The 15218-nt window shown below is 33.4% G+C and overlaps 2 protein-coding genes across 4 annotated transcripts in view; one reads left to right on the forward strand and one right to left on the reverse strand.

Moving 5' to 3' along the window:
- Positions 1-15218, forward strand: part of anne (polyamine-transporting ATPase anne boleyn) — a 43927-nt gene that overhangs the window by 12716 nt on the left and 15993 nt on the right. The window contains exons 1-4 of one of the 3 annotated variants that reach the window (XM_073089749.1): positions 11871-12269; positions 12412-12523; positions 14084-14251; positions 14810-14880. In XM_073089749.1, the coding sequence (XP_072945850.1) occupies positions 12416-12523; positions 14084-14251; positions 14810-14880 (347 nt within the window). In that variant the 5' untranslated portion in view covers positions 11871-12269; positions 12412-12415. Of the gene's footprint in view, positions 1-11501; positions 11574-11870; positions 12270-12334; positions 12524-14083; positions 14252-14809; positions 14881-15218 lie in introns of those variants that run through there. The other 2 variants (XM_073089750.1, XM_073089751.1) reach the window with 2 other exon arrangements.
- On the reverse strand, positions 7973-10762 carry Rpb10 (DNA-directed RNA polymerases I, II, and III subunit Rpb10). The gene is made up of 4 exons (XM_073089866.1): positions 10739-10762; positions 10609-10707; positions 10046-10149; positions 7973-9082 (listed from the first exon to the last, which is right to left on the reverse strand). The coding sequence occupies exons 3-4, from the start codon at positions 10138-10140 to the stop codon at positions 8974-8976; spliced, it is 204 nt and encodes a 67-aa protein (XP_072945967.1). The 5' UTR covers positions 10141-10149; positions 10609-10707; positions 10739-10762; the 3' UTR covers positions 7973-8973.

A 15218-nucleotide genomic window follows, 5' to 3' on the forward strand; every position in this document is an offset into this window, starting at 1 on the left:
CCAGAATATTTTTAGGCGCTAAATCTCTTTGTTTTACTTATATTATAATTAATATAATAGTAAATGGCTACGCCACCGATGGATATCTGTCTTCAACCCTAGATAAGATCGAGGTCATAATTGGGGTCGGCTACAGATGCATTACTACCTCTGAGGATTTGACGCCTCAGATAAGGACGACTTTCTTATAACACTCTTAAAACTGGAACAAAGCAGACAAAGCAGCGCGTAACCCTGCCTTTATGAGGCAGAAAACATGTAGTGGTGCCTGTAGTCGAACCACAAACGGTTCTAGCACACTTTAACGGTAAGAGAAAAACATGTAATGGAATGCATGTTTTTTTGTTACCTACGAGACACCGAGAGGCCCTCCGTCTCTGGATCTGTCTGGCGTTAAGATCAGCACTGACCAAGGTTGCCCGTTGCATGTTCTGTAAACAGGTAAAAGTCATTATTCATTAGTTTTTTTTTTATATAGAAGTAGCAGACGAGCATGCAGTCCACCTGATGGTAAGTGGCTACTGCCGTCCATGGACATTTGTAATCAACCCCAGATAGGATTAGATATTCCTACCTGAGGTCAGCCACAGATGCGCCGCTACCCCTGAGGACTAAGCTGGAACGCCTCGAAAAAGGATGTCTCCCTTACCACACACTTCAAACCGGAACACAGCAGCGCCTAACACTGCTGTTATTAGGCAGAAATAGGTATGGCGATGGTGCCGCCTTCAAAATAGTATTCATTCATTCATAAAGTAAGTAGACATTCCACAATATAAAAATACATTGTACCCTAACGTTCTGTTGTTATTCGTAAATCATTTCTTATTGTGTTATTGTATTGTTGTTTACATAGATATATATTACGTCAGTAGGATATATCTTTGTTGTTTATTACTCATTATGAGCGTTTACGTGCTTCCGGAGGGTATGCAATTTTCCACGGGGAGGTATTACTTAAGTAAAATAACATACCATTTCAAATTGCTCAGCACCATAAACCTAAGTTTCTACTACGTGCTTTACTTTTTTATAATATAGAAGTAGCGGACGAGCAGGCAGTCCACCTGATCGTAAGTGGCCAATGCCACCCATGCCGGACATCTGTAGTCAACCCCAGTTAAGATTAGTTTCCTGAGGTCGGCCCCAGATGCGTCGCTACCCCTGAGTACTAAGCTGAACTCCTCGTAAAAATATGTCTCCCTTACCACACCTCAAATCATAGCACAGCAGGGCTTAACGTTGCTGTTATGAGAAATAGGTGTGGCGCCGGAGTCGTCCACGGGTTCTACCACCTTCAAAGGAACTCGATGAAGGAAACCATCGTGTGAAAACTTACATGTCTAAAATTTGTTTAACAAAAGTCTCAAAAGTGAGTTGTTTTACCTTTCTCACCAATTAAAAGAGACCCATGCCTAGCAGTGGGACGATATTATGACGACCACTTCTTACTTTAATTATCGTACGTACTTAACCGACATTTTTGCAGTGATTAGTAAAATCAAACCTTTTTGGGACAAAATTTAGAATCATGTGTAGAAGATATCCGTGAAAATTTGGGACAGTGCGTTAATGTTACGTTAAGACCTTGATGCTTAAGGTGTGGTTTCCGTCCCACCGTTCCGTATACCAGCTGCATTGTCCTTCAACCTTCAGCTGAATTACTGGGGCGAGACTGCGGGTAATAGGAATTGAGTAATCCATTCTTTCAATGCACAAAACAATTCAGGTCAGACATTTAAGATTATTCTCGATGGTGTATAAACGGTGTTTACCTATACTTTATACATATTTTGTAAGGAGTAGGTTTTATTATTTATGTTTTATCTTATATATAAAATTCTCGTGTCACAATGTTAGTTACGGTACTCCTCCGAAACGGCTTTATCGATTTTCACAAATTTTATATGCATATTCAGTAGGTCTGATAATCGTCTACTATCTATTTTTCATACCCCTAAGTGTTAACCCAACCCTTATGGTTGTTCGCCCTTAACATTTTTTTTATTTATATGGCAACACATCGTTTGCCGTCAGCTAGTTACGATATAAAATTAATGATAAACACGTTTTACTCAATTATTTTTACTATTTAAATACCAACAACCGTTTTCCAAAGTGGTTTCCAAAATAGTTGCCAAAATCTTATATTAATGATAGTTTACATTACAGCTTTTATTGTTTATCAAAAAAGATAATGTGTAAATGGGTATACCCCATGAATCGGTGTGTTATTATTTAAACTGTTATTGTAATCAACATATTCAAATTAATGGGATTTTAATGACTAATCTAACTTGATAAGTACGTAGGTACTTGAATCAATACTATATGAAGTAGTATTTTCGTGTCGTTCTTTCATTACCTACAGCTTAAACAGAACGTAAATAAATTGAAAACTGTTTTTTAAAGTTCCGTGTCTCCAGGGTCCAATGAATAGGGTCTCTGAAGTTTCAAGAGTTAGTGACCAGGTTTAGGCACCAATAAATGAAAGTGTCTGTATTATATTATTTAAAAAAAAACTTTAAATTTCAAAAAATCAATGATTAAATTTCTTGTCTGCCTTTATGATCCCACTTTTTTTTGGAAACGGTTTCTATAGGATTTCTGTGGCAGTTAACATTAAGTTATACGGAGTAACTCAGCCTAATACTTTTAATAAAAATAATTAGTGTTCCGCGCAAAACGCATTGTAAAAGGCGGATGAAACCGTGGGACATAGTGTTGTATTAGTTGAAACACAATTATGTACTTTATTACTTCTTTTATTTACTAAGCCTAAATTAAACATTACACTTTCTTCCTGAACTCCTAATCCTTTTTACTTCCGCCATCTTATATCTTCTTGTCCCTTTTAGTGTTACCTTCCAGTGTTGGTAGCTCTCTTCTACCTGTCATGGTCCATTCTTCCAACACATAGCTCGCCATTCATTTAAGAACACAGCAGTAATTAACACAAGAAGCTCATTTCTCATTTCATTTATTTCTACCTACTTAATAACAGCAGTGTTAAGCGCTGCTGTGTTCCGGTTTGAAGGGTGTGGTAAGGGAGACAGACTTTTCCGAGGCGTTCCAGCTTAGTCCTCAGGGGTAGCAGCGCATCTGTGGCCGACCTTAGGTAGGAATATCTAATCCTATCTGGGGTTGATTACAGATGTCCATGGGCGGCAGTAGCCACTTACCATCAGGTGGACTGCATGCTCGTCTGCTACCCTTAGATTATAAAAAAAAAAAAAAAAAAAGTGGTGCCATCGTAGTCGAACTTATGCAAATGGTACGAGAACCATCTTTGGCAGTCTAATTTATAACCACACAATACGTGCCACACTTGGTAGTTTTGCAACCTGCCCACCTCACTCCATATTCGATGTAACTGTCCTTACGGCTTATAGTAAGTCATGGCAAAAGGTTAAGTGAGTCACAGCTAATACCTACAGATTATCTGTTGTTTGTATGTTAATTTATTTATTTAAGGATAAATAATTAATTTCCTATCGCTATGATTTTAAAATAAATATATTTTCAATGTTTGATCGGGCTTATTACTTATGTTGATAGACATATGGCCGATGTTGATGTAACTTTTATCATAACGTAGAAAACGTTATGTAGACTGACGTAAGTTAACTTTTAGTCGCAAAATTAAGTATCGTTTTTAATACACCATATACGTATTTCTATTTTCATAGGCGCACATCAAGAGCTAAAGTTACGCCTGGGCTAACCACAACAACTCATTAATCTATTACTCGTATGTAGCTATACATTAAGAGGTTATAAAAGATAGTTGTATTTAAAAAAAGTTTGGAAAATCCAAAAGTGCACGACTCATAATGCTCATTTAATTATGAAATATAAGAAAAAAAAAACTTAAGTCGTTCAAAATTAATTGCCGAAAAAACAGCTGTAGTAGGAAGAAGGTACTGCACAAGCGCCCCTGGTGGAATAAATGTACATAATATCTATAGATATAATACAGTCTTGTAGTTTTCGTTTTTTATTAATGGCAATTAAACGACACTGAATTAATTAATCATTCGCATTCAGTGACCTAAAATCGTCGATTAGAATTTAAAAAAAAAAAAATTAACTCAAATGATGGATTTTTTCACAAGTTACAGTGTTTTCAGGTTTCACACATGACGGACAGGAAAATTTTTTGACCTATTTTGGTGTTTTTTTCCAATTCTATTGCAGTAAATCAATTTTTAAAAAGTATGGAATTAATCTCCATTAAATTATCTCGACAATAGTATGCAAAATATCTTGATTCCGTGAACTATCAAGGCTATAATAATAAAAATAGCCGCCAAAATGAAGCGAAAAAAATTTTTCGATCGTAAAGCACTCTCTGATGCTTCGCATCATGAGTCGTGCAAAAACAGATACAACTTAGTTTATTAACCGCAGCAAATTAAAGCAGATTGTAGATTTAACTTTTCAAATCCACAAGCAAGCGGAAAATGAAAAGAAATTACCTCTGTGTTAATAATTTTAATGGCTGTCGCGTCTTATCTCTGTCCTTATACTCAATGGCAACGCTTTGGTAAATTATAAGTAATTATAATTATCAATGCATTGTTTTTGTTCATGTGGTAATTTATCTTTTTACAAGAATTATATGGGTACTTATACGATCAATTCTCCTCATTTTAAATGTTATTAACTGGATGTCTATAGACCATTCTTCAATTCGATCTATGCTCAATGCATAGAATAATATGATTAGCGCAATGGTCATCTGTAGGTCCTAGGTGAATTCGATCACAAACTTTGTGATCGAATGTGACTTGTAGTAACTTATGGAACGATCGAACGCCTAGAAAAGTAAAACTGTAAACTAGCACCTTCGAACAAGTTACCTTTAAGAACTCGATGAAAATAAGCATTTTAAGGATATCAACCGTAGATTTATATAAGACAGAAATGATGATACCTTCATACTTCTTGAATTTACCAAGTATTAAAGTACCTACCTAAGTATGTTTTAATTAGGTACTTAAATTTATATAATGAATGCAAATTACAGTGATTGTAAATCTAACATTTTTGTTTTACGTAAACGTTAAATACAAGGAAAATATAAATTTATGCATTTAGGTTTAAGTTTAGCCTTACCAAACCGGCTTCGGTGTCTACTTAGCTTACAACGGGCTCAGGCTTAACAACCTATGAATCCACTCGCGATATAGGTACCCCTTTTACGACATAAGTATCTTGGTAATAAATTTTCGCTAATTGCAAAATGCTAATATATATTTTTAACGCATGATATCAGCGCAGGACACAATTCGGCCCTGTTCAATGATTTTTCATTGAGAAATTGTGGCGCGAGTACCTACCCATATTGTCCGAATACTTTCTTACTTCTTAAGTTAAAATGCATCCAGATTTTTCATAATTCAATGATTTTACAGCCTTGTTCCGCCACTATGTTAGGAGTTAATAATATTAGGGTTGCGGTAAATGTACACCTATTTCTACCTAATAACAGCAGAAGGTGGTGGAAAGGGTTCACAAAGGGTTGTGGTTCGACTCCGGCGGCACCACCGCCACACCTATTTTTACCTAATAACAGCAGTGTTAGGCGCTGCTGTGTTCCGATTTGAAGGGTGTGGTAAGGGAAATAGACTTTTCCGAGGCATTCCAGCTTAGTCCTCAGGGGTAGCGGCGCATCTGTGGCCAACCTCAGGTAGGAATATCTAATCCTATCTGGGGTTCATTACAGATGTCCATGGGCTGCAGTAGCCACTTACCATCAGGTGGACTGCATGCTCGTCTGATACCCTTATATTATAAAAAAAAAATTAAGAAATGAAAAACCGTTAGTGAAAGGGAAGCTTGTACTAAAGGAATTCCCCAGAATCTACAGTTTTGGAATTTATGATACTAATTGACAAAGATGTAAGAGGAGAGACTGACCACCCAATAAAAGTATTAAGTATTATAACTCCTTTCAATTTTATCCCGTTAGCAAACATGTAGGTGTAAAGTGGGCGGATATCTTAAAAATAACTTGTTTTAACTTCTTACCTATGCACCTAGTTGGATTGTGGCTGAAATCTTCCTAAAAATCCTGAAATTTTGCTCTATTCAAATTACTTGAGATGCGTCCCAAACAAACTTTATTAAACACTAGCTTACCCGGCAAACTTTGTACCGCCTCAAAATCTATTTATCAAATATATTTCATATAAAATATAGCCTATGTTACTCGTGGATAATGTAGCTTTCGAATGGTGAAAGAATTTTTAAAATCGGTCCAGTAGTTTTTGAGCCGATTCATTACAATCAAACAAACAAACAAAGTTTACCTCTTTATAATATTAGTATAGATATCGTGTTAATTTTTTTTTTTACCCTGTAATTTAAATAACTGACTGTAGCCTATGAAGTATCAATTTTAATAAATTATGCGAGATTAGACCCTCCATCATAATCTTGTCAACTTGTATAAATTGTTGTGCCGTTTCTTATTCCATACTATTTCTTACATAATTGTGATAAAAAAATAGCTCCAAGTTTAAAATTTAAGCGCCCCTATTTTACCTAAAATTGGACCAGCCCTAACTAGACCCACAGGTGTTATAAAAACAACTTTAAAGGCGTACAGTATGAGTATACGAAAATAATTCAAACACAAATAGTAAGCAAGATTAGATATAATGCAAGCACTCTTTATAGTATTTGCTGAGTATTTACATACTCATCGCTTTACTCGAGTGAATCTAGGGTGTAATGTTATCAGATTAGACGTTTATAACTTATACGTATTATATTTAATTGTTTTTAATTAACTATGTTATACCTACCAGTAATAAAAGTGTAAAAAAAGGGGAAATTAAATAATAAAAAAATATTTGACAAACCCGCAATGCGTCAACTTTGGACTAATCTATGACTTTGGACATGCTTTGTTTGGATATAAAATTACATTTATTACAAATTACAAAGGCGTTGGTTATGTGGCAGATAAAGTAGTGGATCTTAAGTATTTTCAGAGTTAGAGGAGTAGTAGAGATGTTTTAATTTTATTAAAGTTAGCAAATGAGCCTGTAGTCCACTTGATGAAATGTTATTGCGCCCATGGACATCTATAATCAACCCCATATAAGACCCCATTTATAAGAGTCCTACCCAAGGATTATCGTTGGCATAAGTCACTTCTTCGGGTGGACTACATATCAATTCAATATATGAATATGTGCATACAAAAATAAAACGGATGGTAGGTACGAGTACCTACATAATACTTCATCAACACTGAGATAATAGATCTCCCACGATTGTTCGAACACACGCATTGCTTTGCGTGTTACTACACGCTAACGTAGTACAACATTAACAGTAGATTGACTGGGAAAAATGCAGTTTAAATTGTAGATATTGTATTTACTACGTACATATGACTACGTACTAAAAATATATTCTCAAACCATATCACAGACTGTGTTTTGTGGTATTGTAGTTGTAAAAACAATGTAGGTATATTTTATGTTCCCTTTGACACTACAAAGTTATGTCCACTATGCTTTTTTTATAATATGGGAGTAGCAGACGAGCATACAGTCCACCTGATGGTAAGTGGCCACCGCCGCCCATGGACATCTGTAATTAACCCCAGATAGGATTAGATATTCGTACCTAAGGTCGGCCACAGATGGAAAAGTATGTTTCCATTACCACACCCTTCAAACCAGAACACAGCAGAGCTTAACACTACTGTCATGAGCCAGAAATAGGTGTGGCGGTGGTGCCGCCGGAGCCAAACCACAAATAGTTCTAACGATATTTTTAACGGATACGTAACTTTACTTGATATTACCCAAACTGCAATTGCAATTATGAATTATCTTAGGAAATTGCAATGATACATATAAAAATATTAGAAGTTAATTAAAAGGATGTTTACTTGAAGTATCTAAACATACTGCACTGGGTCACCCATACAAGGAGTAATAAAAAATAAATGGTTTTACTTCATAACTGTATTACCAAGAACTTAAGATATAATCACTGTCTTATTCTACATTTTTATGAAAAAGGGCATAAAATTACTTTTATATCACGGCGTGCGTAAATGGACGTTTTACGCACGCTTCGCGTGCGCAAAACCCCCATTTCCGACCCCGTAATATAAAATTTTATACAACACGCGGACGAAAAATGTTTTTCTGACTCGTGTGATTGCAGTCCTCGCCTGCGGCTCGGCCTGCCAACTCACACTTGTCAGAAAAAAATTTTTCGTCCTCGTATTGTAATGTACTATTACATTTATATTATAAACAATCTTTTGAACCTGTATAGTTTTTATTATCCAGTCTATAAAATTTACATTAATTGTTAAACAAAAAATAAAATATTATTACTTCCTTTGTGTGATTATGGTTGTTATTTCATAAAGTTTATTACATCTTTGCATTAATCTATGTAATAACACAGGATTACAGAAAATGAGGGTTTCATTATGTATATAATCACGCTAAGGTTAAAAATTCAAGATCATATGCCAAGATGCACGGTTAAAAAATATACTTCTCATTTGAAATACATTTAGTTCTGTAAGATTATACTTGAGTTATTTCGGCATGAGGCAGTATTAAACAGAAAACAGCAGTAAAAATATCACATTTACTAATTATGATCCTCTGACAATAAAAGGATTTTATTTTCTACCAATTAATCATTAAACTGCTATTTTTAAGTGGAAATTGAATTACAAAGTGCACTTGTGTTAGTGTAACTGCTGACAAAAAGGACACTGCACAATTACATCCTTAACAATTTAACAAAAATTAGCACCTAACAGGTTCAAAGAGGTTGTACTAACATACATACATGCACATATGTATTACAATTTGTATCACACCTATTTATCCATCATCCTCATAAGCCACATTATAAATGTAAATCACAAGATTTTTACCCTAATCCTTATCTTTGTTTCTTTTCTTATCTATTATATAAACATTTTTATTTTTCTAAAGGCGCATAGTTAAGAAGTTTTTCAATCAGATCCACATGCCCAAGCAGCATCCGTCGGCAGCAGTACCTCTTTAATCCAAGAGCGTCCAAAGCATCACTGTAAATAAATTACATAAATTAATAAATTATGATAAAGAAGTAGTAAAATAAGTAGATAGTAAAAGAAAAAAGTTGTTGTTGTTCCTTAAAAAGTAAGCATTATAAAATATATAAATAATAGTATTCACTTTACGATCTACATGTAAATAATAAAAATGAAAAATGTAAATGTGTAAAAAAGTACTTTAGGTAGATACACATGCCTGTGACTGGTACATGGCAAAACAACAACGTAGCAACAAAGTGGTATAAATGTCAAACAACTTAGTACAACATTTAGACATTCTTATTTCTTTAATCTTTCCTTATGGTTGGCTTAGCTGTACTTACAAAGTCATAATGTGTATAGTAAAATATGTTTTGTCAGAAAAGCAAACATTTGTACAACATCACTGCCACACAATATGTTTCAATGCCTCTTTGAAGAGCAATAAAAGTGACCTAAGTATTTCATTCTGGGGTTAAGTGGCCTAAGGTTGAAAAAAAATCTGTGAAATATAAACAGTGATAATCTACCGGTAGAAACTCAGCATCTCGATGTAGATGTAGTGGTCCGAGGTTCAAATCCCAGGCATGCACCTCTGATTATTCAAAGTAATGTGCATATTAAGAATAAATATAACTTGCTGTAACAGTGAAGGAAATGGAAGGAAAACATACTCAAAGGTATTTGAAGTCCACCAATATGCACTTGGCCAGTACGGTGGACTATGGTTGAATTCTTCGCATTCAGAGAGGAAACTGGCAGGGCAGTGGGACAGAAATGGGTTAATGCCTTTTTGCAATTTTTTGGTTAATTTGCAATATGTTGTATGGCAAGGCTTACTTTCAATCTTTGTCAATCAAATTGTGATACATAAGATCCAACACAGGAGCATTCATATATAAAATATTATATAAAATAACATAACAAATGTCATAAATGTGTTCTACATTCCATAAAAATTCTGATCAGACTTACCCTTCTGTGTATTCAGCCTGTAGCAAACCTAAGTAGGCCTCCCATTTGTTGCCTATAACTTTGCCGCAAGTGAAGCACCGGACTGGGATTATCATTTTGATACTCTGAAATTATGATATTAATAATTAGTTTTAATATGTGTATATATAATATAAAATATTAAAGTTCTCATTGATTTAAATATATCTGTATTAGAATATCTATGGTCACATTATGATAATTAAACTATGGTTCATTTAAGCTTAAAATTAACTTCATATTTTGATGACCAGTATTTTTCTACCAGGAACATTATATTTGTTAGTGTTAAGCAATTCTAAGGTTTCAGTGGAAGTAGGTAAATACTGACTGACTTATATTTATCCTCAGGAATGGCAATGCATCTGTGATAAACTTCATCTAGGACCGCTTATATATGAAGCCACATATAAGACTAATATACATTAAAATAGGTTTTAAATACAATATATTATATACATTGCCTCATATTTAGGTTATGTTTGTATTTATTAACTGCAATTTTTTTCTGAAAACAGCACATAAATAGTTTCTAAAGGCATTACCTGAGATAATGTTTTCAATCCTTAAATGTCTTTGTAGTGTACCGTAAATAAATATATAAACTGAAATCGAAATGAACACAACAAAAATCTCATTCACGTTGTCACAAACCATGTATATAATAATACTCTATGTCACAAACGAACTGACAATATGACACTGACAAGAGTGACAATTCTGAACCATAATGTTGTTGAGTGGTAACAGATAATGAAATAAAAGACAAAAGTCATCGAATTGACTTACCGGACGTGTGCGCATTTCATCTAACCATAGATGATAGATTTAATAAAAAAATAAGGGCTTATTCAGACGAACAGTTTTGTAATTGATATTTATGGTAATGACTGCATACAGTTGCCACTTGAACTACACAAAGTCGGCATCTGCTGTCGATGGGCAACTACATGCTATTCATCTGCAACTACTCCAAGCGCACGTATAGAAAAATGGAACTCGATATAAGATGCTTTTTAACATATTATTTAGTTCATCGAAAGCCTCATAAAATATTCTAAGGAAGTTGCAAAATGTGTTTCCATCTTATTGTAATTTATACGCAGAATATGAAGTAAATAATAGCGTTCTGTATTTAAACTTAACTAATAGATTTATCCATCAGTTAAATGTTTTCGTTTTTGTATTTATTTACAACGCCGGCGTAGTAGTATTATACTTTCATTTGCATGTTTGCTTTTACACTGAGCTCTTAAACTATAACGCGTTGCGGTCGCAATCAGTTTTAACTACGCACATCTCCATGATTGTACGAAGTTGAACGAATGTACTTTATTTATGCGGTTCGTGTGTCAATATTGAATCAGAAATTGACTAAAATAAATACTAAATAATTTGTCATATTTAAACGTTATAAGACTATATTATTTTGTTTCAGATTTCGAATCAAATTGACTAGAAAATGACTCTAAGTATGGAACAACACATCACACTTGACGAGAGTCAAATGGTAAGTTTAAATTTAATCAGTCCCTTAAAAAATCTACAAGTCTAAAATTTTATGTACAACTTTATTACATCAATTTGTCATTAATTAATGTTTTTGTATAGGTATTATAGGTATATAATACTTAATTTAGTTTAGAATAATATGTGTAGTTTTGTTTAAATTATTATTCATGTATATATGTTGATGAACGATTTTATGAACGTCAAATTGAATGTCACTTACTGCCATTTCAAGATTTGTCAAAATCTTAGGTGTCAAACTGTCAAATTCAAATCACAATAGTCAAATAATAAGGGGATTGGGGGAACGGTTGTGTCTCTTTTCTTTACTTTTTTATTTATTTATTTAATAATATGACTTAATGTAATCGTAGTTATACGTATCTTTTTCTATAACAAAGACAAATTCAAAATTACTAATCATTATTTATTCTCTAAGATATTAAACCCCATATGTTTACATTGTTATTGTTAATGAACTGATTTTTATTGTTTCTATTGTGTAATAGTTTGTTCAGTAATGTACTAGATATGAACGTTTCGTGCTAGCAACGCCCAATTTATGATTGCATTTACTTAAAGTTTAGAAGATTTTTTCATCTAATAAAATATTTGGCAGAATATTTCGGTTCATAGGTATGTTATATGTAAAAATCAATTAAGTGTTGAAGAATTGAAATAAGTGGACTAAAAAAATGTGAGTAATTTTCTAAATATGTATTTGCAATTTCGATGTATACAGAACATTTATTTACATTTTAGCATGATTCTTTAGATACTTAAAAATTAGCATATTATGTAGATCTAACATAGATATTATTCCTTACTAAATACCAAAGAAATATGGACTCTGAAGACGACAATCAGCCATTGATACAAAATGAATCACGAAGAAACACATTACCTGAAATCACACATCAAAAAATTCACACTGATCCAGATTTCGACCAGGTAAAAATCGTATAAGAATTACTAACGGATATTTTTAAATAAAATTTTGTTTTACAGGATCTTTGTAACAAACTCATAATTGTTTAACACAATATATTAACTTTAAGACTGTATTTGAAAGTTTCATTTATTTTAAATTCGTATTCAATTACTGCCTAACTGCTAGACAAATGCTCCCTTTCAAAATAAGAATATTTTGGATTATAGTCTAGTCATAGTCTAGTAGAAAAATTACTAATATAAAATTCATATTTTAGTAAAATTTTAATTAATGAGTGCATGACATTAGGAAATATTACTTAATTAAGAATTAAAATCTATTTGTGTTTAAAATCCATGTATTGTTTGTTATTAAAATATTAAATTGTTTTCATTTTTATAGATAAGTAAATAGAAATACTCTACCTACTTCCTCTTTAATGCAAAACATTAGCTTATCTCTCTGAGATAACCTTAATAACATAACAGACTAACCATTATGAATTCTATCATGTGTGATACCACTGAATCATGTATTATATCCTGATACCTACATACTGATATATACCCATTTGGTTCTTCAATATTATAAAAAAAAGTAAAGTGTGGACTAAATTCCAAGGAACCTTTGCAATATCAAAGACAATATCCGATTTACTCCTTTGCTCTAGTCTTTAATGTTATGTCATTAGCTCTGTCTGGGCTTCATTTGATTATAATAGCATAATATGTAGAATTCTAATTATTTTGTCGTAAAGTAATATTATAATTCTGATGCATCATATTTCCATGGTATAACATTCATTGGCATATTTCAGGCTGTTTACACAAAATTCTAATAAATTGCAAATCTATACCTTTCCCATGGTTTAATCTCATGGTGAAAAAGTGAGTTTATAATGTTTATGAAAGACAGACAGGTGGTGGCAGGAGACTTTGTTATATTTATAGTAGTTTGTAGACTAATGTGTATTAAAATGTTTGGTTACTTGTGTCTGTCCATAAATAGAATAAGGAAAATAATAAGCAAACTTGCTGTGTTTCTTGCCAGATTTTCTTAATTGAGACTGTTTTCTGATCCAGTAGTAGAAGGAAAACAAATATTGTAACTGACAATTTGTATACTAGTATAGTTTGCGCCAAACTGCTAGTCCGCTCTGAAGTTTTTGCCGCCAGCTTACTAACGCAGCTCTGTACCCGCGAGCGAGAGCGGGCAGCGGACTGGTGCCGGGAGGGTCCCGCGCTGTATTCATCCCGCTATTGCATCTGCAATTTGCTATTGCGACGCGATTCGTTTTAATTCTCTTGTTGCGTATATTCTTCATGTTGTATATTCGGAGCGGACTAGCAGTTTGGCGCGGACTATACAACTGTCTAAATCAACGTTTTAATATTGTTTAACCTAAGAATTAAGCAGCCATGCTATCTGAAGGAATGTAGTCATTTCCACCTATGGATATTTGCAACACCAGAGGAGTCGCCAATGCATAGCCTGCGTTGGATGAGAAACCTCTTTTTGCACCCTTTTTGAAAAGCCCCCTATTATCCCGTTGAAAACTAAAATTTAAATAAAATTTTTAGGTGGTAATTGGCTACAGAAAATGCCGATGGCGGACAGTATTGGTATACATCCTATCGGTGATCACCTGTGGCATCCCATTCCTGCTGTTCCACTGGTGTCCCACCTGGCTGCTGTATGCTACGTGTGTGAGATGCTGCTTTCAACTCGCCGACCAGGTTTTAGTTATAGTGAGTGGAAGGTTTTATTTTATATATGGATAGAAAATAGATAATAGATAGAAAATAGATACACTAGCAAAATCTCATATATGTGCATTTCGTGCACACATAGAAGTGTTTTTATTTATTTCTATATACTTTAAGATATACTAGCAGACTAAAAAATTATGCCACCTACAAAATCCACTGATGTAGGATTGTAAATAATTAGTATTCAGTGACTTTGTTAATTAAATGTTCGATAATTCTAAACTTATATAACAAATTCTTAAGTAACCCAACTTTATTGTACTAGTAAAATATAAAAAACATCAAAATATAAAGACAAAATAATGAATAACAATATGAGTATAATAAATAAATAATAAAAATATTTATTTCATAAAGTAACACTATTTTAATACACAATGTTATTATGTGTAGGGTAACATTATAGTAAGATTGGACATAATAGTTATCTTCAGTTGCCTAAACTGGGCGAGAACCTGTAACGTAATGTAGTAACAATAAGAGTGGAGTAGTTTATTTGTTTTCGATTTAATTTAACAGAACAAATTATTTTCACAGGAAACATATCAAAAGAAATGCAAGACTTTCTACATACACAGAATATTAGACAAAAATATAGCAGACACAAGGTGGGTTAATATATCTTAATCATTTTTCTACTTTTATACTGTAGAAATAGAGAACGATGCAGTTCACCTGATAAACATATAAGATTGTAGTAACCCCAGATAAGATAATGTTCCTACCCAAAGTTAGTCAGATGTGTTGCTAGCCCTAAGGATTAAATTAGAATACTTCAGATAAGTATATCTCCCTGTATGCATCCTTCAAACCAGACCACAGTAGTACTTGAGACTGCTGTTGTTAGGCAGAAATAGGTAAGGGGTGTAAAAAGAGCTCTCCTTCAAAGCCGGCGATGCATTGGCGACTCCTCTGGTGTTGCAAATGTCCATAGGCGACGGTGACT

The sequence above is a fragment of the Epargyreus clarus genome, unplaced genomic scaffold (assembly GCF_041222505.1).
Source record: "Epargyreus clarus isolate Ecla_fem2 unplaced genomic scaffold, WU_Ecla_fem_2.2 ptg000031l, whole genome shotgun sequence".
NCBI lineage: Eukaryota > Metazoa > Arthropoda > Insecta > Lepidoptera > Hesperiidae > Epargyreus > Epargyreus clarus.

Coding starts and splice junctions, on each gene's coding strand:
- Rpb10 (XM_073089866.1), bottom strand. CDS start 10,140: ATGATAATCCCAGTCCGGTGCTTCACTTGCGGCAAAGTTATAGGCAAC. Junction 9,083..10,045: donor CAGGCTGAATACACAGAAGG/GTAAGTCTGATC, acceptor ATTTATTTACAG/TGATGCTTTGGACGCTCTTG.